At 49.0% G+C, this 23,652-nt stretch overlaps 1 protein-coding gene across 2 annotated transcripts; it reads left to right on the top strand.

The window, feature by feature from the left end:
• On the top strand, window positions 1-23,265 carry LOC119099627 (putative E3 ubiquitin-protein ligase sinah). Of its 2 annotated transcripts, none has more exons than XM_037222695.1 (3): window positions 1-80; window positions 17,558-17,956; window positions 22,666-23,265. In XM_037222695.1, the coding sequence occupies exons 2-3, from the start codon at window positions 17,684-17,686 to the stop codon at window positions 22,825-22,827; spliced, it is 435 nt and encodes a 144-aa protein (XP_037078590.1). In that variant the 5' UTR covers window positions 1-80; window positions 17,558-17,683; the 3' UTR covers window positions 22,828-23,265. The 2 variants fall into 2 exon arrangements, with proteins under 2 accessions (XP_037078590.1, XP_037078591.1); XM_037222696.1 differs by lacking the exon at window positions 1-80 and adding an exon at window positions 253-270.
• Window positions 23,266-23,652: the final 387 nt, after the last annotated feature.

Below are 23,652 nucleotides of genomic sequence, written 5' to 3'. Positions count from 1 at the left end.
CGGCGGTCGCTCGGACCAGCGCCAGTCGCCAGCCGACGCCGCCAAGGGGGGGTCGCGGTGGCGCCCGCTGCACGAGGCAGGTGAGAGGCCCGGCACGCTGGTACCGCGGGCCCACCGAGCTCGCCCGCCGACGCCGCCGGGGAGGCGACGCGGTGGCGTCCGCTGCGCGAAGCAGGTAAGAGGTCCGGCACGCTGGTTCCGCAGGCCCACCGAGCTCGCCCGCCGACGCCGCCAGGGAGGTGCCGCGTTGGTGCCCGCTGCGCGAGGCAGGTAAGAGGCCCGGCACGCTGGTTCTGCGGGCTCACCGAGCTCGCGCGTCGTCGGCTGCGGCGGCGTGGGTCGCACCTGGGGCATCGGACACTCACTCAGACGTAAGGGCAGCTCCACCTACCTTTTATAAGAGGAGATAGCAGGTGAAAGGTCTCCCTGGGCATATCTGAGCTTCCTTTCCTATATGCCATCCAGTTTTCCGCTGATTCGCTCTTTCGCTCGAAGGGACCTCTCATGTATGCAAAATCGAATGAAACCCTTTGGCTTCATCTGGCATATGGTCCTCCCAATCGAGACCTGCCCTTAGACTGGTGGAGCTTTCTGTGTTTCCATGTGTTCCCAATGCGCCTAGTTGGATCTGATTTCGATAATCTGGGGGCTCCTGTAAACCAAAGGACTTGATGCCGGCTATCCTGGGCATCATGTGCCTGAGATATTTTCTCCCCTTGGCATATTGGTTGCATGTGACGGGTCCTGAAGGGTCACCATAGCATGTGACGGGTCCTGAAGGGTCACCAGAGGGTGTGACGGGTCCTGAAAGGTCACCAGAGCATGTTTTAGAAATGTGTCCCGAAGGTGGGACGTTGTCCTTCAGGGGAGTGGCATGGGACCTCTGGAACAACTAAAAAAATATGATCTGGTGATCCATCGGGACTTGTGATTAACATGCGTAGTACTGGGGAGCGAAAGTGCATCGCACACAGGGTTTTATGCGCAAGTCAGGGTTGGTTATGTTTGTAAGTTGTTGGCGCATTTGCGAGCAATATTGTGCGTATAAATCATACAGCATTAATAGCCTTATTCCTCGTAGAATAACCCGGCGAATGGAGAGATACGTGCATTGATGTTTCGACTACATGCCTTTATCAACACAAATAACCGTACCACATTAAAATTGGCTTCCGATCCTATTCAATTTTTCAGTTTTTTTTTAAGCGGTGAGCCACAGTGTGTAGGTCACCAACATTCGGGGGATTAAACAAGGAACAATTACCAGTCATCACTACGATGCAGTTTGTATCCAACTAAGAATCAAAGTACGAGAAGAATACGTCTACATGCGTGTGAATTCAGGCAGACAGCCATCACGCACCATTCAGTGAACATTAATTAAACATTAAAAGATCATCCTCAACATCAGACAGGTTAACGAATCATCACTACATGGAAGCGATTTCAAGAACCAGGCATCGCGCACCACGCATCAACTAGGCATGGAAACGATTTCAATAAAACAGGCATCACGCCTCTCGCGTCAGGCATCACTTACACATGTAAACGATTTTAAGCTAGTAGCATCACACATCAACGTACTAATAACATTTGCGTAATCGGGCATAGTGAACGCTGTACATAAAGGTCTGTTTGCCGACCTCTTATCAGAACGAATTCACTTACTTTCCTGTCTGAATGGCTCTGCTCTGTAGATGACTTTGAGCTATAATAGGAGCATAGGGTCCGTGCCATTCTGGATTTCAATCTGAGCATGTTTTGTCAAAAAATGGCCGTCGAAAGGGGTACGCTCTACCTTAAAACGCTGCTTTTACGCTCTACGCTCTACTGACTCTGGCAGTGTTTTAAGCTTCTCGCAGGCATTCATTTTATCTCAACCCAATGAGGACGCATGGACTCTCCGACGTGGACTACGTCCCTCCCACGATTTTTACACGGAATACACTTAATTTCGTAAAGCGCGTTCTTTGCGTGCAAACTCCTCGAAACCCACACTTGCACAAATGACGTCTATTACCCTCCCCCGGCACGTAAGTTTTGAGATAGCGGATTTTACCGGAGGCTTACTGTAGCTCTTCCAAGCTACGCATACGCACAGTTTTGATTTTAAAGGATATGTTTGAATTCTCCAAAGCAAGTCTTCAACTACGAAAGGTTTGCCCGACAGGGCGTGTACCTAATTCGCGCCCGACAGGGCGTGTACCGGTTTTCTACCACCCATCTCCCCGCGCGCTCCACAATTTTTTTATCTCTTCCATCATTCTATCTAGGTGTCGAGGAGAACATGCATTGCCACACTGCTAAGCCCATATGCTGTTTATGCTCTTGCTTTCCTTTTCCCTACTTGATGAATTGTTTGAGCCCTATAGAACATGCTACGAATTATATTGCGCCTATTTGAAATGGGGTACGCAGATTCGCAGTGCATAATTATGCAGAATTATGAGAGGATAGTTGCAGAGGCTTGATAAAGAGCTCTGTTTCTAATGTTGCGCGATTGTTCCTCCTTTCTACTGCCAACAGTGTGATTAAATATGGGGCCCCTATCCGTTCCATGTATGCTCCATCGTGGAGGCTATATTGGAATACTGATTGTTCATGGATTCCAAAAATCCTTGAGGGCGCGCTGTCCGTGCGTCAAACTCCAGCATAATCGGCATAATGTATCTGGCTGAGGAAGCTGATTTTAATGGGCTGGCGGCCAGGGCATTTGTTTCAGATTGTTCTAACAATATTCTCGCCAGTGGAGGCGTGCATTCGACAAAAGTTGGACATAGGAATGGGGAACCCATGCACCGAAAACTGTGCAATAAAATGTTATTCCTCTGCTTTATAATTCGTGTGCAGACATATGGCTTCTTTTCTTCTGGCATTTATTACAAACCATTGCTCGTCCATGTGATATCAAACTGTGGCTTAGAAAACAAAAGTGTGCTAATTCTATGTGTAAAATGCCCACCAATACCACAATGCCATCAACAATATCCATCAAAAGCTCTGCGGGTCGGTGCCTCGTCGGCCGGCAGGTTCAAAAACGGCAGCGCATGCCACTGGGAACCATATGTTAACACCCGCCCGGGTGGCCGGCTAGAAACCCTTCGCTCGGGTGGAAGTGAGGGTCAATTTTACCTCCCCCCCCTGAGATCTCGGAAACTAAGCTAGCTAGAGACACCAAATTTACAGAGTGTATTGACCTGTACGTGAACTCACTTAGGTCAAAGTTTCAAGCTCCTAGGTGATGACCTTCGGATCAAAAAGGTCAAGCAAGTTCAAGTTTCAGGTTGGTCTCCAAAGTGCCCACAGAACCTAGACAACCGTTTCTGAGCAAAAAGTCACATGCCCTTCCAAGGTCAGGGACCTTGTTTGACTTTTTGAAGGTCAAGGTGACCAAAATCATGCAAGATTGCTTTGAGTTTTGCATTTGACTAAGCGACAAATATTACGCCAGGCATTATGCTCCTAAAGCAAAATGTTGACCTGGGACATTTTGGGTCAATGGCCTATTTTGACCTCGTCCATGGAAGATGTATAATGCGGCTCCTGCTATCAGTAAATTCGAAATGAGCACCAAATACTATCCCATACAGCAAGCCCTGGAGTAACAAAACAGGTTGTTTTTGGCCTTGGTGTGACCTTCATACCTGACCTTAGGTCAATGTAATTTGCTCATTCTACTGTTATGTTGCCTAAGAAAGCATCTTAGAGATGCATGGCTTCGTCTAACACTCCGTTGTTGGATCAGATTGAAGGATTCCCTAGAAGCTGGCTTCGCTAAAACCATGGCCCGACTTTGACCTGTCATAGGTCAGCGACCTTACAAGTTATATCCTAAGTGTTAATGCCAAACAATCCGCTACCCAACTGTCCACAGCTATGCAAAGTTTGGCACGGCTACACCGCGCCGGTCGGAAACCATTCTGGAAAAATCTTCGGGGGGTCAATTTGGCCCCCCCACCCGAGCGCGTGTTAATTGCGCGGTGTAAGCCCTTGGGCATGTTTGCTTCTCTTGATTTGGCAGAAAGTACGTCGCAGGTGCCGAATGATCTTTCGAAGCTTCTCTCAGCTTCGCTCTGTAAACAGAACGCGATGTACAAACAATACCACGTTGCCACGACCTTTACTCAGCAGACGGCGAAGACGCCAATTTTTGTATCACATACGTAATATGAGAAGGAAACTAGGCCTGTCAAGTTTTCTTATCCAAAACGTGTTGAACGAGGAAGATCACAGTGAGCGCTTCCCAACTTTCGACAAATCCTACACTCATGACATATGTCGACTTATGCGCATCATCTTTGCCCAAAACACTTTCACAATGGATGTACCGCGATGTCGCGCTCGCCTCTCATTGTGCCAGGGTTGGGACCAAAGCTGCCGGATTACTGCATCTCAGCAAACTTAGCAAAAGGGGATGCCAAATGAATCGGAAACGTAACACAACCTCCCGAACAATAAATTGTTCAGCATTTGTGGGAGGCCCATCTCTATGAGCGATGAAGCAATGATGTAGAAACATTACGCGAGCCGTCAGTGTCAGCAGGTTATTGCTAGAGGCCATCAGTCTGTCAATATCTGGTCTGGTCCAGGGCGTTAGTGGGGCTGTGCTACCGTCCTTGGTTATGTCTGTCATTGCTTAGCGGACGGCGACACACTTTTGACAGAACTGAAACCATATCATGACTCCTTCCCTAATCCGCCGTCTTTATTAACACGGATAATTTGGGGAGGACGGGGGGGGGGGGGCGTGACGAACAACCCACCGCCGTTTCTAAACTAAAATGGATGGAGCCTCGTGGGAAAAAAATGAGGAGGATTGGTCTGCACGAAATCTCGTGATTGGTAATAAACCGGTTGTCCCTTGGTTAAAAATTGGCCCATTAGGTCAAGTCAAATGTCAAATGTCCCTGAAATTAACGCCTTTTCAGCTTTACATGCCGATATATACAGGACAATGTCTTGTGATGACAAGAAACTTTCACACGCGTCTTCATGGCCTAATCAGGGGTTAAAAGGCTTCTGATTCATCGGATATGATCGGTGACAACAACTGACAGTTTTGTGAACCAACTGGTGGCAAAACTGCGAAAATGAAAACAAATTTCAACAGACAAGACCACATTACGACAGATTATCCCAGCTCCACGAAACTCAAAGCTAAGTATTGGTCCGCGCGCTAACGCTTGCAGCGTGAGCCCATGTCGAAACGTTGACGCTTCGCTGTATGAGCAAGTTGAGCCATCAAATGCTGCCAAAAAGAGCAGCTTTAACCCGAATAATTTTAAGTAGGTGCTCAAAACATACTGCGAACTCTTTTATATCAGTGCTAACGTCACAGATCAGTAGTGACACTGCTTTTCCAATGACTCTCAGATCAGTGTTTTCACTTAATTTCAGATAAAATTCAATTCACACACTTAACAGTATAAAGTACCAAATAACTAGGCTTATTACTGGCCGTAAGAATCGTGGGGGTGCGGCTAAACGTTTTTTATTTTCTCACCTCTCAAGAGCATTCATAAGTTTTGCTTAAGACAACATAAAAAAGAATGCCACCACGAGAAGAACTTGATATTTGTTCAGTTTTAGCGTATTACTGACGCAATTGCTTCATGACACGGATAAAACCGTTAGATAGCCTTGGATAAAACCATGGTTGATATGCGCTAGAAGGCTCATAGACTTATCATCAATTTATCTGTCGTATTCGTAGCATGTTTAGAATCGATGAACGCAGCAGGAGAGGTTGATCAGACCGTGGTTGATGATCAGAAGTGGTTGAAATTGCTCGTGCGCAGTCATGCTGCTCCCCGTTTGAAACACCTTCTAAGCTTTAACTCACGTCTAGAGCGACCTTCCGACAGGGCTGTTTAACATTGAAACGACAGTGTCTTTTGTGGTTTGTAGGTACAAAATTGTACGAGGAATAAATGAGGTAAATGTGTGAGTGAATGTGTGCACATTTTTATTGATCTTGAGTGGTTGGGCCAGACTTGTCGGCCAATTATCTATTAAAAGGAGTCACTGTGTCCGCCCCTGAGTGTTGCAGCTCTCTTTTTGGACACCACTAAGTTTGGGCTTGTTAAATGCATGTGTGATACAGATACTGAAAATGAGAAACAGGACTCTACCACCGTTCCGGTGTATTCAGTTCCTGAGTAAAGTTAAGTGCTGCGTTAAGACCAAATGTGTAAAGACCATTTAACCTAACAGATCTGACAGGTTGGATCACAGTGCATGAGCAGGTGGTTTTCAGTTACAGTCCTTGTCAGGGTTGGTGTAAGGATTAGCTTTGATATTCAATAAATATGCTTAATTTACCAATGGCTTTGTCAACTGAAAATGAGCCTTCTCAGTTTGTCAACCAGGTACTGTTGCAACTTGGAGTTTGGAAACTATGTGCAAATTATCACCAATCTTTTTTGTCTTGCAGTTAATTGAAAAGACAGAATGAAGATTGTCAGAATGTCGCTGAATTTCTCCACAGGCTGCCATAATGCAAGATGTTCTGCCTACAACACGGGCGTAGTCCTGGAAGACTATCCCTGCTCAGTTGGGGGGGGGGGGGGGAGGGAGGCTGAACACTGAAAAACAACACCGCCTACCCTCAACAGATTCCAATAAATGGGTTACTCTACAGATCTTGCTCAGCCTCTCCTCAAATTGGGGGGGGGGGGGCTATGCCAAAGTTGGGAAACAAAGTCTCTCCCCTTCAACTGAATAGGAAATGACACACCTGCTTTGCAATAAGACTGGAAATTTCATTTTGTCGTAAGGTGCGAGAATGATGCAAAGGTGGATGTGCTAAGCTGCATCCTGAAGATTAAATAGTGTAACTGACCTTGTGTCACTTAGTCCATCCTTGTGTCACTTAGTCCATCCCAATGGCTCAGTTCATTAGAGTGCCTGGCTTCTGGTTCACCTACGCGTGGCGGGTTGGGTTCGAGTCAGTTTTGGCAGCCGCTATTTCACATTGACGGGTATGGCGGGTATGGCCTACGGCCGGTGACAGCGGGCACGCGAAAGGTCAAGTGACGTTACAGAGCGGGACGGACTGTGCCGCACATGGCAGCACGTTGAACTTTCTGCCATCGAATTCTGCCGTTGACATGGAATTGCGAAATTGGATGGTAGGGATCAGGATCGATCCATCCATTCAAAAGTTTCGGATTAAATCTTTAAAAAAGAGGTGCTGATGCGGTGGCATGACTGTTGACCGCATCCCAAACTCCTCTAGCTCACCTGAAACCAATTGTATCTTAAAAGTACGATGTATTGTAAAGTCACACGTTTACATGGGAACAAGTGTTTTGGTGAAACAAATCAGTAGTTGCAGAACACTGTACTGAATCCAGGCCATGGGACGGCTCCGTGGACGCTAGAAACCATAAAAGATGCTCGAGTATGGCCATAATCACAGGCAAAAATACTTGGCATGCGTGTGAATAGCATTCATAATTAATCGTGTTATGCATGCAAATGTATGTATCTCAGTATGTATATGTCTCAGTATCTCAGTATTATGTATGTATCTCAGTATGCAAAGCCGTTCAATCAGGCATCGGGCCTGGTCACCACTAGATCCGAAAACAATGTCAGGGCGTCGCGGACGAACGCTGCCGCAATTGGCCAGCGGTTGCGAGAATCAGCTACACAACCCCATACTGTGCCTCCGCACAGCTACGCAGCCACCGGTGATGACTGAGCCAAGCTCATTCGCACCGTGCGACTGCAGTACAGCACCCTCCGTCAAACGGTAAAGATCAAACCTACTGAAATGTGCTACCGAATTTCTCCCTGGCTGGGGGTCGGGCAGCCCTTCTTGGTTATTTATTTGCAGTCAGCGTCCATGGCAGCAATGCTTCATGTCCTAAAAATCGGGGCTGAGACGCACTGGTCCCTACTCTTTCTCTCTCCCTCCCACCCACCCTTGTTCCTGAGCTCCTGTCTACCAACACACTAAGCAATGTGAGATACCAACCTTTTACCTAATCCATGGGTATGCCGATCCACACAGCTCAGCAGAGTGTAAGTGTCCGCATACATTGCTTGATAATCCCAGAACACAAGTTGTGTGAGGAACATTTTTGGGAGATACTATTACACCAAACTGTCTGGAGCACATTCCAACGCGATCACTTAGGGTCACACGGCAAGGAAGGGCCAGTCAGTTACTCATTCATCATGGGTAGTCATGTGGTCGTTCATGCAGCAGTCCGCTTGCTTCGGGCGCGCAAGCAACAGTCCGTACTGGCGGGTGTGATGAGTCACCACGCCGTCCACGCCACACATCACGATACTGTCCGCACCAGCGCTTTTGCCAGCCGCGTCGTGATACTGAGCCGCGGCAGCGGATGTGCGGCACTCGATGAACGGAAAGAAGACACTGGGCAGCGATAGCTCGCCAGCCGGGGCGTGTGCAGACGCCAGCGCACTCCGAGTCGAGCTGCACCTGCAGCGTATTGAGATGGTCGCGCTGCAGGTACTGGCACACCTCGTAGGCCCTTCGGCCGCCGTTCACCAAGCAGCAGCGGCAGCGGCGTCGCTACCGGGGCGACGGGCAGCACCCGGTCGGGCAGGTAGCAACGGCGGCGGGGGCGGCAGCCAGCTGGCGTTGCAGCCAGCAGCGGGCGGCAGCCAGCCACCAGCTACGCCAGCTCGTTGGGCCCACCGCGCGGCGTTAGTGAAACAGGACAGGACAGCTACCGCTGACCCTCGTCGAACTAGGCCGGCCAGAACCAGACAGGCCAGCGGTGCACCTGGTGGTCATAGTCCTGCGACTAGACGCACGCCGACCTTTGGAATCTCACGAGATCACAAACTGCCCCAAACCACAGCATAGCTTCTAAACATGTATGCTCATTTTTCTTTTTCTTTTCTCTTGTTTTATTTTTCAATTCTTTTTCAATTCAAATACAAAACAGTTGGTTCATTGCCAGTGCCGTGCTTCAGCGGGCCTTTGCATATGTACAGAGCAGAGAAAAAATGCACAGAGCAGGGAGGTAAACAGTTTCAAAATAGCTAGTTCAATTTCTCGTTTCTGTGAAGTGACCAGGAGCGCACAGTGGATTTTTGTGAGGAATGGTCCAGCCTTGAGGTATATCTGGAATAACTCTGGGTGGCAGCATCTGAAGACCTTCATATGCTTGCTGTCTTCCCTTGATACCCTGTTTATGTATCATAATGAATGATATGATATGTCCTATTTCCTGGCATCATTCACTCTTTACCCAATGCAAAAGGCCAACAGGTCTTGCATGCAGATGGCATGTGAGGCCTTATAACTGTGATAAGGTCATAAAAGGTACCATATATCAACGGGATGTTTCCTATTGTTGAAAGCCGTAGGGTGGAATGATCAGCAGTTGCAAATATCTGATCAATATTAACGCCACGTCAATTACAGCACATGGCTGCCACAGCAAAGGGTCATAACACATGCTTAGAGCAGAGGCAAAACAGTTTTAGAATTACCTCAGACCAGGCATCACTTACCAGAACGATCTTTCTTTTCACAGCAAAGGAATCTCGGCCCTTTAAAAATACTAGCTCATCATGATGTTAGTTACACTTGTTTTTACAGCTCAAACCTAGCACTGACCTAGTTCTTTGGAAGTGGCATTGGATGCATACAGTAGTTTCTAAAGTTAATGGAAATTTGAGGATGTATAAACGGCTTATTTCTTAAGATTGCCTGGGCATAAGTAGTTCAAAATTGTGTTTATGCTTTTTAAGGACAGCCGTTCCCACTTCACAAAAATAGCGAGTATCATCGTCAAACCGGTAAGTTACATCTCAGAGCCAACCAGATCATTTTGAAGCCTACCCTTTGATTCCGAGTATGTGGTGGAATCATGTGATATTGACAAAAGTAAGCGTATGCACCAATGGCATGCTTTAAGAAAATGCCAGGTGGCAGCTAAATTATAGAGGGGACGAGATGACCTGTCAATAATGTTTTGAAAGGGAAAACACGACTAGCATGCATCCATGTGTAACTTGGTACAGACAAAATGACAATTGAAAATTCGAGATCCCTTCTCTATCCCGCCAGTAGTTACACAAATGGGAATGGAGATCTTCCTCTCACATCAGAGTCACAGTGATATTGACCCGACCATATACAAACCAAACTGAACATTAAAAGCACAAATCGGACAGAGTTACTTAGATATCACTGTGCATGACGCAGGTTCAATCATCTGAGAGCACAAATAGTTTGCCGTTACAATTGAGGAACAGTTCAAGCCAACCTGACTAACTCGTTAGTCGTTATTTGCGTGCTCTTCAGCGGCCTGGCTATGACAAAAATGCGAAGGCCGCTATACACATTCAACGCGAGCATGCTAATCTACTATTTACGCCGGAAATGCGTCAATAGTGCGCCAGATTTGAGCCATTGTCAAATCTTCTCATTGATATCAGCTGTTTTGATATGTTCACAAACGTATCAAAATGCTCTTGAGGCCTGAGGAAGTTGAAAGACTCTAGCCGCACCCGAATCGTGGCTGACCCAAGGCGGCTGGCCGCGGCATCTTGCGACGAACGTGATCAGTTTGCAACGTAGCGTTTTAAAGCGTCGCGCCATTTGAGACAGGTGGGCTTGATTGCTCGCCGCACGGTGATGCGTTGGGTTCAGCGCAAGGCTGTGGGCTGCTGTTGGTTGCGTTCCTGTCGTGAGAAGCTAAATGGCAAGGAGAAAGTAGCTAATCGTCAGCTTTTAAGGTAATGGCGTTAAAATGCCCTGCCGATCTAGGATTGTTGTTTGTGGATGCCTGAGCTGTGGCTTCAGAAGCAAACGGAGGTCGTTGGAGCGACGCATGTCACGGATTCATCCGGGGCTTCCTGCTGATGAGAGGAGCAACGGCTGTGAGGTAGGAGACTGAGCATCGCTGTTGTAGGCCTCACATTCCCCGTTGCGCCTCAGACTTCGTGCACTGATCGGTGGATAGGGCTTAGATAAAACATTTTGAGTTGTCATATCGCATATAAAGCTAGATGAAGATGCTAGAGGTGTTCAAAAAATGTCGTTTGCATCTGTTGATACCAATGTTATGTGGGTTTTGCTCTTAATAATTGGGATGATATTAGAAAGTGCGACTTCTGCACAGGCCATCATGCCAAGATAATGGAGATCGCCAACGCTTTCAGCTGATCATAACATGACCTCGCGAAATCGATATTATACGATAATGACCTGATATTGTTTCAGGTGCTTGTAGAACCATGTCATCGGTAAATGTAGGGCCAAAGGGTTGCAGTTTCGTAAAATGCGTAGGGGTTAGGGATGGAAGGGGAAGGGAGAGGGTGCCAGAAGAAAAATTGCTGAGCCTACCTCCGGAATTCACTTCAAACAGTTTTCTCCTCAGATTTGGCGCAATTTTATGCAACTGGCAGCAGGGGCTTAGTTCCTCAAGAACAGGTTGTTGGGTTGAACCCCGAAGTTATAATAAGGAAAAAATAACGGACACAGATGATGGCTAAAATAGGAAACTCCATCTCTGGTTAGGAGGTGCAATACCACCTCCCCTCTCGCCCCCCCCCCCCCCCCCCAATTGAATAAGAAACTACACGCATTTAGGCTGGTTATGTTAAGTATGCTTTTATCTGATGGCTATGTTAGGGTAGTCTGATCCTTCATCCAGTGTTTGATGGCCAGCATATAAAACTTTAGTGCAAATTAACTCCCGAAACAGCAATGCTCATGGTTATGCCGCATTGTATTTAACCCGCCCTTGCTTTTTGTGGTTTGTTGCATTTCGGAATATATTGCAACGGTTTCTGAAAGATTAGACCCCAGGTGACATTTCAAAAGGTTCTTAATTTTTTCGGTGACAGAAAAGGCCCTTTGCGCTCGGAATGAATCCAGGAGTGAATCCTGGATTAATTCTGAGCACAATTATGTGCAAGTTCATGTGTTTTGAGCATATATTTATGGTGGATGGCTCCGTCGATGGAACAGTATCGGCCCGCCGCGCGGGCCCCAGAATTGTCGGTTGCTGCCCGCCGCCCTCGCCGGCCGGGGATCGCCATGCGGTGTCCCTAAAAAAACGTCCTTTCTTAAAAACCAAAATTGCCGAAACCACGGCGGTCAACCTCAAAAACTGCCTCCCCTCAGATCTTTCATAAACCGAAGTGCAATGAGTTTGCATGCACGTTGCTAAATTGCAGAAGGCCGTCACTGTTCACACAGCGCGGCGTTTACGCCCAAATACAATACCCACACATGATGCCCAGGCACCATGTTACGCATGCATGCATGCATGCATGCCACGCTACCGCGCCCAGTCGGAGTGGCCGCCGCCGCTGCCCTCTTCTGTCTCTATATAGCACCCGGCTGCAGAGATAAGCGCGGTCGCGTGGCTTCCTGATATCGCATTTGCATGAATAATCGCTATCATGATCGATGTCCGCAGCTTAAGCTGCCAATAACCATGGTGACTGCATGTGTAATTGCCGATGGATGGGCCGCCGGGATGAGATGTCACTCGGCACTACGGTGGGGCTTATGTAGTAGTTCCTGTGTTGTAGATACGTCCAGCATTCTGCGTGTCATGGTTGTGCGGTATCCCACTCAGGGATTATATATACTTCCGCGGACTGTGTGTTTATCCACGGATGGAATGAGCCTTGTTGAAGATTTCCACAAAACGCGTAATGCGAGGGACTAAAATCGATTGCCTAAATTGCAAAGAGGCAGAGGCAATTGCAGAGGATTTACCCGAAAACTTTTCCCCAAAATATGCAATTCATTGTCCTGACATAATAACCTCGATCTGACTCGCGGCTTGAGAGCTTGAGAAGTTACATGTGCGCGTGTATGTATGTATGTGTGTATGTACGTATGTATGTATGTATGTATGTATGTATGCATGTATGTTCGTGGGTGTGTATGTATGTATGCAGGTATTCATGTATTCATGTAGATGTAGGTGCGTGCGTATGCATGTGTGAATACTATGTCGTACACATGTAAACATAATGTACGCATGCATATCACGTACTGTTTGCATGCATGCATGCATGCGTTTATCACAGCCCACCACGCCAATGCGATTATTAGGTTACTTCGTCCCACGCTAAAAGACATGTGAATGTGAAAGACAGTACGCGCGCATCAGTGGCAGTGGGAAAATCAAATACGAGACTATAACTGATGACGGCCTTCGCCTACACCACGGCCATGCGGTCAAAGAGTATGTAAGCGGTGTGATAAACATGCACATGATTTGTACATCAGTTAATTGTTATGAACTCCCGAGATCAATGTCAGGCTTCAACCTGTCCGATCTCGTAACAAACTTCGCGGCTTCCACCGAATTACATTCAACCGGGGCGCTTTGGGGCTGACCGCGGCTCTCAGCGGGTGTGCTCCAACCAGGGCCCTCCAGGGCTGACCTGGAGCATCTCAGCCGGTGTGCTCCAGCCAGGGCGCTCCGGGGCTGACCGCGACTCTCTCAGCCGGTGTGCTCCAGCCGGGGCGCTCCGGGGCTGACCTGGACCATCTCGGCTGGGGCACGTGGCTGGCCAATCAGCGCCGCCATGTGAATGCAGGCAGGGGTCAAATTTGATCTTAAGCAAGTCCAATGGACGCTTGAAGCTGCTAACTCGTGCATCATAGCCGAGCTTATGCCCAAGGAAGAAGAAGAGAGTAAAACTACAGTCCACAAGTCAGAGCAAAACCTGCATAGACAGCAACAGATCAGAGCAAGACCTGCAGAGACAGCAACAGATCAGAGCGAGACCTGCAGAGACAGCAACAGATCAGAGCGAGACCTGCAGAGACAGCAACAGATCAGAGCAAGACCTCCGGAGACCTTAATAGGCCGGAGTAAGACCTCCGGAGACCGCAACAGGCCGGAACAAGACCTCCGGAGACTGCAGCATATTGGAGAAAGGCCTGAGACTGCAGCAGATCAGAACACGACCTTCTGTGGGGCTTTCGGCGGAACGTCCGCGATGGCTGCCGCACATGGCATGGAAACATAATCCGGCGATATTGTGAAGAAAAATTGCATTGGAGAGCCGTTATGCAGAGGCTGATGAGATTTTACCAGGTATACTCTTCAGATCGGGCCGCTTTGCGTCAACTCCATTCCAGACGTAAGCTGACAATTGCATCCAGTCACCCTCAGCCAGTCGGGCAGCATTGGGCAGGACATCATGTATCCAGTCACCCTCAGCCAGTCGGGCAGCATTGGGCAGGACATCATGTATTCAGTCACCCTCGGCCAGTCGGGCAGCATTGGACAGAACATTATGTATTCAGTCATCCTCGGCCAGTCGGGCAGCATTGGACAGAACATCATGCATTCAGTCACCCTCGGCCAGTCGGGCAGCATTGGGCAGGGCATCAGTGACGTTATACAGAACATCACTGCACCGTTATCCCCATCTGTAGTCCTTTGTCCGTGCGGCACTTGCCGCGTGCCGCTCAAAGTCCTGTTTGTTAGTACAGCTCGAGGCCGTGGCTGCCCCTCCCCCGCCCTCCCCCCCCCCCCCCAAGTTATTCATAGTGCAGCGTATAGTGAACGGCTGCATCGTTCGATTCGGCTCATCGCCAGGTCTTCAGCTGGGTCGTTCAGTGTCATTCGATGCCATTGGCCTGTTCCGATGCGTTGCAGTCCACTGCTGATTTTTTCAAGTGACGGCTTGTTTTTATTTACGTAACCCGAACTGTCCTACAAGCGTGCATGATGTCAAAGCCGGAAGTACCCGTGGTACCGTGAACACCTCATGGCTGTAGCCACCGAGCCTGGCAGACAAGCTATGTGTGCCGCAGTACGCGCTGTCCTGGCGGTGGTCGGCTGGCGGGCGCGGCGACGGCCACGGCAGGCGCCGCTCGTGATCGGATGATCGGCGGCCCGGACGGACCCGGCGTCGGCCCCGAAGCTGGCCTTGGTGCCCCGCTGGACAGGAGCCAGCGCCGCTGCCCGCAGCCCGCCGCCCCCGGACGGCTCGTGCGCCACCGCAGCGTGCGCCGGCGGCTGGTATCGAACGGACGCCGGTGGAACGGTCTTCTGCTCAGCAAACCAGGTCCTTTTTATTGGTTGCCGATTTCCAGTGAAACCACGTCATCCCATCATTGTCAGAAAGACATTTAAGCAGACACCCACTAAGCAGACCTTATTTGGCACAAATAAACATGTAGAAAGTATTTTAAGTTGTCATACATCTTTGGAAATGTCGCAATATGTCCTGTTGCACGGCATACAGGCATCTGAATCACTGTATTAAAGTGCTCTGTCTTAGAAGTTACGTCCAACGTTATGGAAGTTTTGGTCGCTGATGATTCTAGTCAACAGCTCTTCATCTGAGGCGCGCTGGTAAAGCAATGATCTCTTTCCCCCGTTTTCCGGGACAAGTCTGGGATGAAATGAAGGAAGTATTTCAATTTTAGGACCAATAGAGAGGGCAGCTGAGCAGATGACAAACATGATTAATGCACATCTTAACATTTGATATGTACAGGAAACACTTGTAATACTATATTGCGTTGTTGATGACAATAGGGCTATACTGACGAACACAAGAATGCAATATCTTGATGCTGTTATTCGTGATAAACTGATATCCGTTGGAAAGCACGAAACTGTTACTGCATATCTGCTTTGTTTTGGCAGTAATTAAGCATCCACCACTCAAGTTGAAATAAAGGCGTGGTCGTGACGAGGCTATACCAATATCGCACCGAACCTTTCTCTTCTCTCCAGTGGGCTGAACAAGCATGCACATAGCCATGACATTTGGACTTTCAGCTATGAACGATATCCGGGTGTCGTTGTGTACAAGCATGACACCCTGACTAAATAACTTTTGCTATCCGTCCGATATAGACATGTCGCCGAAATGTCAACGCATCTATGCCTCCATTCTCCTGCTTTTTCTCCGAAGAATAAGGCTATTACTATTGTGCTGTCTATTCAGTTACTTGTTATCATCGACAACACCGGCATATGCATTTCCTTTCTGATTCTGTTGCTACGACAGACGCATTACCATACATGTGTAGTAATCGATAGAGAACAACAAGGGAATCTTTGTTGTCTGCGCACGTTGCCACTCAGGCATTCCCTAGTTCGAGGGAAAACTGTTTTAGAAGTCTGCAGGAGTTCCATGCGTTGCAGAAAGTTTCTTAAGGCATTAAGCAGATCCGTTGGGAGGACTTTGACCGCCTTGGCGATTTGCTTCGTCTTTCGACGACGATGTGATGTAGTAGGTTTTAACTTCGGTGCCAGGGTTATGCTCTAGTAGGCTTCCAAAGCGGTTCCAGCGATTTAGTAGGTTTCAGTGGCAGTTCCGGAAAGGACGCGGAGGCATAGTCGACTGCACATTTTTGTAATCCGATAATCGATTGGGAACGGATCGACTGTTAACGAGGGGAGGCCAGATGTGTCCAGGTGATGATCGGTATTCCATTGAATGCTACAAGAATGACGGGATGACAGGGCGTGCGTCACAGCTGCAGCTGCGGCAGCTGAACCCTGGGCGTGAGGTGGATATTAGAGCTGAGCATTCGGGCGTCACGCCAGTATACATTGGCATATGAATGTCGTTCATGGCTGCAAATTTAAAGTAGGTTATCGCAACTGGTTTGCTAAAGGTAGTACTGCACATTTATATGGGGTTTGAACTGAAATAGCCATCTTCAGGACCTTTCAGTGTTGTTCACAATCCCGCCCTTCTGAAGACTTCAGCCAATCTAGTTTTTGACCTACATGCACGCAAAAATGGTGAAAGGCATAACGGAGAGTATTTCAAACTCACCTTGGCATTCATGACGTCAAAATAACGTCATTCAAATCCTGCCACTCCTTGACCCATGCGGCGATCAAGGCCATAACAAATATAACTGTCGAGGCACTCATAAAGGGCGTTGGTGGACGCAATTCCCAGACGTAACGGCCGTCAGTTCACTCTCAACCAATGTTGTGCAAAGTACAATGACGTAACCAAGCCATGGCGCATTGAGCATAGCTACTGAACATTAAATTGAGATGTCTAGAGCGGTCTTTTCCACTTCACTAGTATACCGATAATTATAAGCGAACTTGTCTCATCATATCTGATGCTTGCTTCAGTATCTTCGAGCGTAAAACATTCGTTTGAGGCCTGAGTGGAATGCGACCTTCCCCGCAAGGTTAATGCTCCATTAGGAAGTACAAAGCTTTTCACTTGCACAACCGACACACTAGTTTCCCTTTTTGTGGGGCAAGTGGGTGTGACTCAAGGTGCCTGGTACATTATTTGTGATAATGACGAAGGCTCAGTGTCCGATGCGTGGATTTGTGATGCTGGCTGAACGAGGCTTTATTCTCGGCTATCAAGCCAATTCAAAATTTAAGTCAGACATGATCAAAATGACCCCGGCTCTATCTAGGAAATTGTATTTACATCATGATGGGTGTGCACACGCCCCAATGGTTGGTCACCACGGGCAGCGCAAACCAGAAACGACTTTAGGTAAAACTCGGCCTTACAGACAATCCACCGTTTCTGCGCACGGCAAAGAAAGGGCTTCGTCACAATAACTAGTGGACGACCTGTTCTGTTGCAGGTCTCGGCGGATGTGACCACGCTGCAAGTCATCAGTTAGACCAGCCGCGGCCGCTGCTCTGCCCTGGCAAGGTGGTCCACGTTAGTGTGCGGGGCGTCACGTGGCCCGGTGTCCAGGGAATTCGGGATGTCCAAGAACGGCGTGCTGGCAAAGGAGCCTGTCTCGGACGGAGCGGTGGACTACCAGAGACTCATCCAGCTGTTCGAATGTCCTGTGTGCCACGAGTACATGAGGCCACCCATACACCAGTGCAAGAAAGGACACGTTATCTGCCAGAAATGCCGACCCAAGGTTAAGGGCATTTGTCCGTTGTGTAAGCAGCTGGTCGCCAATCAGACCAATCTTATGATGGAGAAGATCAGCACTCTCATCAAGTTTCCATGCGTCTACGCGCCGAAGGTAAGCATAGCATGGGTTTATGGACATGGTCGTCGCGTTGACGTCGTTACCAAGCAATCTTGGCAGCGTCTTCTCTGGGAAAACCTGTCGCCATCTGTTAGTCCGTGAGCTTCGTCCCGAGCGATCGTCCGCTTCATGCCAACTTTTTGTTATGACCTTTCGGAAAGGTCATGCTAAACTCAGCCAACTACATTGGCTGCTAAGTGTCACCGGCCTAATTCCCTGCAGGGCAGCGCGGGGAGTTTGAGAAATTACTTTGAATCAGACGAAATGCCGTGGCTGGAGAAATTACATAGAATCAGACGAAATGTCACGGCCCAGTGTGACCTATTGCATGATTAAACCAGAACGCCACGGACTTGGATGAAGTGGTCATTCACCTTGAGGACTAACCACCACGCCATGGCTGCCTGGTAGCACAGTTTTTGCTCTTGGAACGGGATCCCTGACTACGTCTACGAAGTAGCAACGTGCGAGTGAGGAGACACGTATATGAGCGCATACTTGTCGCCGGCTCAGACGAACGGCTCTCTTTACCACTTTACAGCCGTTTCCAGTGGGCTTTAACGCTGAGTCACGACTCGACAACTCCGCGGTGCTGGTGCGGCTGTGGTCTGTGCTCCCCACGCGCCCGCCAGGTCCCTCCCGCTGCACGGCCAGCGGCCAGCGCTGCGTCATGTGCCAGTCCCAGGGCTACCGTGCTGTACTCCCATGGCGCCAGTTTGTTTTCAGAAGCGCCGGCAGCGGCGATACGACCGAGAATTGGCAAGCAGCTCCGATATAACCCTCAGATGGTGCCGGCTCTAAGGGGAGCGACGCCGCCTGTCTGCGAGTCCGGTCTAGACACACACTCCGTCTTGTTCGAGGAGATGAGCCTCGTGCCCCCCCCCCCTCCCCCTCCCCCCTCTCGAGCCTTCTCACGGGGGTCGTCCCGTCAGCATTGGCCAGGCGGCGCACGTGTTGGGCACGCTCTTGGGGCAGCGTGGAGCGGACGTTCATGGCGCCAAATGTGTGACCCGCATTTGCCGGGTCCATGGAGCACCGGTGTTTTGTTTGTCACGCCATTTGTCATCGCTGACGGACCGTGCACGTGATAGGTCGGTGTTTTCAAATGGCGTGTGTGGCGTGTGTGGCCCGACAGCTGGTGCATTGCCGGCATTCTGGTCCAAAACAGGCTCACTGGGACAAACGACGCTGGCCGCCAGCGTGCCCACCGGGCCACCACCGCAAGCTGAGCACGAATCACTCTCACCATGTCTTGCTGCATACGTGTAGCTTGCAGCGCTTCTTTTATTGATAACAAGATACGCAGTAACGTCAGTGCAATCCACTTCATTTAGGCATGGAAAACAACGTTTTGGTTCTGTTGGCAGAATGTTAGATGCCTCATCGTGTTCAATGGGGCGACTGAGCGCACGTGTCACGCTTGCTCTGCCTATATCCCAAGACCTTCAGACTACAGATGAGGGAGAGTAGCGGGCTTAAAAGTGAAGCGAGTCGTGCGGACGGTTGGCGGTCTTGGTGACCGTCCGGTGCTCCCTCTAAGTGCGGTGGCAACCCGAGGCCCAACCATCGCGAAATAGCGATCGACTGAAGGTCCTATTTCCGTAATATCAGGGGAGAATATCTGCCCTCTTGCGTTATGAAGCACAAACAAATGTTATTCGGAAGGAACTGAACGGCGACCAAGCCTGTTGACAACCTCGTGCTCCGAGTCCATGGCACCGATCAACATCAAATCTTACCGTTCGATGCCCCGAAGTCGATAACCTTTTCCTTTCCGAACATAGTGACTTTGGGTCGGGTCAAAGGTTACCAAAACCGATCAAAGCCACCAAAATTAGCTCCAGACAACTCTATGCTCCGAGCTTATGGGACCGACCAGTATGAAACCTTCTCCAATCGATGCGCCGTAGTCGATACCTCATCGCGCCCCAGGTGAAGATTTCATGCTGATCGGTGCGTGGGGTTGCCTTCAGCCAGATTTTGTGGTTTGGACGTTTTCGGAAACCTTTGATCGGACTGAAGATCACCATTTTCAGGAAAGAATGGGGCTTCGACCATCGCGCATCGTTTGGTGAAGGTTCCATGTTAATCGGTCCCATATGCTCGGAGCATGGGGTTGTCTGCAACCTATTTCCCTTTTTTGGTGAACTTTGGCCTGAACCAAGGTCACCATGCTCTGTAACCATCTGGGTAGGTTATCAACCAAGCGGCATCAATTGGTGGAGTTTTGATGTCGGTTGGCGTTATGGGCTCGGCGAATGGGGCTGTCAACAGGTTTGGTTGTCTGCTTAGTCTTTCCCGCGCAATTCGTGGTGGAATTTTGCATACCTTGCACAACGTTGGTTGATAGCCAACTGACGGCCGTTATATCTTGGAGTCGTGTTCACGAACGCAAGATACGAAAGAATCGACAATTACTTTTTTACCTTGAACGCGTGGACAGTGAAATGACAGAATTTCACTGGCATTATTATGGCGTCATTGACACCCGGGTAACCTTGAAATAGTCGGCACGAAATAGTCTGCTTATCTTTGGGGGCATGTAGTTCAGAAATCAAAGGATTTTGCGTGTTAACAAGGGTAGGGCTGTGCACTGCAGCAAATGATCTTTAAGATGGCTATTACAGTGTAAAACCCCATGCAAATGCGGAACAATCACTGTAAAGAGCACATCATGGAAAAGCGTGCCTTGGCTGGCAATAAAGACCAAAGTATCAAACGTGCTCGGATTGAATATAATGATGTAAAGACCAAGGCTCAAATGCAGACGCATGGGTACCAAACTGAGTATGAAACAGAGACCGATGTCTCGCAATATTGGCTCATTTGCTATGTTTGGTGTAGGTTATTCAGCTGCATTAGCGAGAAACATTAGTCACATAGATAAGACAGTAGTATTAGCCTTATCCCTCGGAAAAACCAGAAGAGCAGAGGTGTAATTAGATTTCAACTAACTTAAATATATGATATAATTACTATGCAATATATATATATATATATATATATATATATATATATATATATATATATATATATATATATATATATATATGTATTGATGTACTAAAATAATCTAACTATTTCTACATTCTCCTAGTTTTTTTTCGAGGAATGAGGCTAATACTACTGTCTTCGCTATGTTTGGTGCCTTAGTAATGCATATCTGGATTCCAAGCGGTTTTTCAAGCTAACCTCATTCTTTGACTCGATTCCTTCGCAACTACCGGTTCCTGCACACTTTTTTCTACTCACTTGTGATCGATTTTCACACGTTGTTTTCTTGTGTATTTCTTCGTTGCCATATTGGAATCACTTCACCCCGCACCTTTCTGAAACAATACCAATTAGTTTATGGCCGTTTATTGACGACGCGATCATAGATAAGACAGAAGTAATAGCCTAATTCCTCGCAGGAAAACAGGAAAATGGAGATAAAGGTCTTTCCTGGTTTTCCTCCCAGGAATAAGGTTATTACCACTGTCTTAGTATGCATAGTGTGCATAATGTTTCTCACAGGTTCACTTAACAGCTTTAGACTTAATCACCTTTTTGGGGGGATCGGGTTCGCAAGTCTTGTGAACACGCCAGAGCACCAAATAAACCTTTGCGACGTGACTGTCTTTGCCGTGGGTACGCATTTCAGCACATGGGATACATGTAAGTCATAGAAGTGAACGCCAATGGCAAAAACAGACTGCAGCTCCATGATGATGCAGGCTGATATTAGTTCCTAGAATGGAGCCGTTTTTCGCAACGACTGATTGATCAGTTGTTACGAGGTACAATACCCATGTTCCAGGAGGCAATCGGAACATTACAAACGCAAGGAAATTACTACACTCCATCTTGAAGTGCGTCATCGTTTCCAACGAGTAATTTTCCCCGGCTATATGCTGATGGGCTGCGTGGACACCCGGAACGGTGCTCGCTTGCTTACCGTTCCTTCCGCACAGCTACATGTTATTTATCGAGGACCACAGTCCAGCGCTGTTTCTTGTATAGAAGTATGCCACGGGCGCAGCGTTGAGTGGCAGATGATACAAATTTGCCAACGTAGCATGACTACCAAACGTCCACTGAAATGATTTGAATAGAAAATTATTTGTTCACCAGGACTTAGTGGTATGAGCGCTGCTTCACCACGCGTTCGAGGCTCCTGAAGGACACAATGACCGATCAGGGCCTCCGATCAAACGATGTCCTTTATGACCACTCGGCTGTGTCTGTCATATGTGCTGTCGCTCTGTATGTGAGGTCTGCGTCTGCTGTCGTCTCTCCACGCCGCAAATCTCTAGTGTGAGGTGTCGGCGTGAGAGCGCTCGGGGTTGCGCTGACGGTGTCGTGGTGTCGGCGTGAGAGCGCTCGGGGTTGCACTGACGGTGTCGTGGTGTCGGCGTGAGAGCGCTCGGGGTTGCACTGACGGTGTCGTGGCGTCGGCGTGAGAGCGCTCGGGGCTGCACTGACGGTGTCGTGGTGTCGGCGTGAGAGCGCTCGGGGCTGCACTGACGGTGTCGTGGTGTCGGCGTGAGAGAGCTCGGGGCTGCACTGACGGTGTCGTGGTGTCGGCGTGAGAGCGCTCTGGGTTGCACTGACGGTGTCGTGGTGTCGGCGTGAGAGCGCTCGGGGCTGCACTGACGGTGTCGTGGCGTCGGCGTGAACGCGCCCGGGGCCTCACTGACGGGACGTCACGTCCTGCTCTGCAGGGCTGCGACGAGCTGGTGCCGCTGCGCGAGAAGAGCCACCACGAGACCACGTGCGCCCGCCGACCGGTGCACTGCGAGTACGCGCGCCGCGGCTGCGGCGCCCTGCTTCCGCTGCGGGATATGACCGGACACGTGCGGCAGTGTCACTTCCGGCCGGCCTGAGCACGCCGCGCGCCACACTCGAAGTCACGCCCGTTCCTGTGTGTCGCTACGAACAGTCGAAAGCCTGGGTATGGCAGACATCTGTCCGGCCCGAAGCCCGGTTGCTATGTACGTCCAAGGTCAGAATCGTGCTGAAGATCGTGAGACTCGTCCAAAGTCTCGAGGCGCATCCAGGCTTGTGAGACTCGTCTAGTGCCACGAGACGTTCTGGTGTCTGATGTCAGGTTGTGAACTGAAGTGTAACAGAATATCACCTACCGGCATGTCGAGGCTTCCGCCAGAGCCTGCTTCGAGAGCAAAACCGTACATCTGGGCGCATTTTAGTCTCGGCTGAACAAACCAGACACTTAGGAATGCCAGTGTGTCTCCATGTTCCGGTGTCCTTCATGAGTGATGTTGCTGACCGGTTTGATAGATTTGTGCTTGCCGGGACTTCAATATATGCACACATTTTATGTCTCACCATGATACAAGACTCACTCACAGGAAAGTCGGAAGTATGAGAACGAAAATTGATAGTCTCGATCGAGAAAATTTGGAGCTACCGTGCATGCATCATTGCACGCTCTTTGTCCCCAACGACAGGTGAAAGTACGCTTTTGCGTTTTGAGCACGATTAAAAGGCCTCTGTGCATCCACGTGTTTCGGGAGTCCATGCTCACGTCCGATGTCATCCCGTCATGTTCTACAGCGATATCGGACAGGATGCAGTGCGAACGCAATAAGCGATTACTATTCCGTGTCTCTGACGCAATATCGAGTTTCTTGTGATTTGAGACTCGTGACGGCTGCCATCATCAGCGTGGAAATAGTAAGAGCCGAGTG

This window comes from Pollicipes pollicipes, unplaced genomic scaffold (assembly GCF_011947565.3).
Source record: "Pollicipes pollicipes isolate AB1234 unplaced genomic scaffold, Ppol_2.1 Scaffold_4750;HRSCAF=5607_pilon_pilon_pilon, whole genome shotgun sequence".
Taxonomy (NCBI): Eukaryota; Metazoa; Arthropoda; class Thecostraca; order Pollicipedomorpha; family Pollicipedidae; genus Pollicipes; species Pollicipes pollicipes.
The sequence above is the reverse complement of the archived record's forward strand: the minus strand, read 5'-3'. Positions and strand labels throughout refer to the sequence as shown.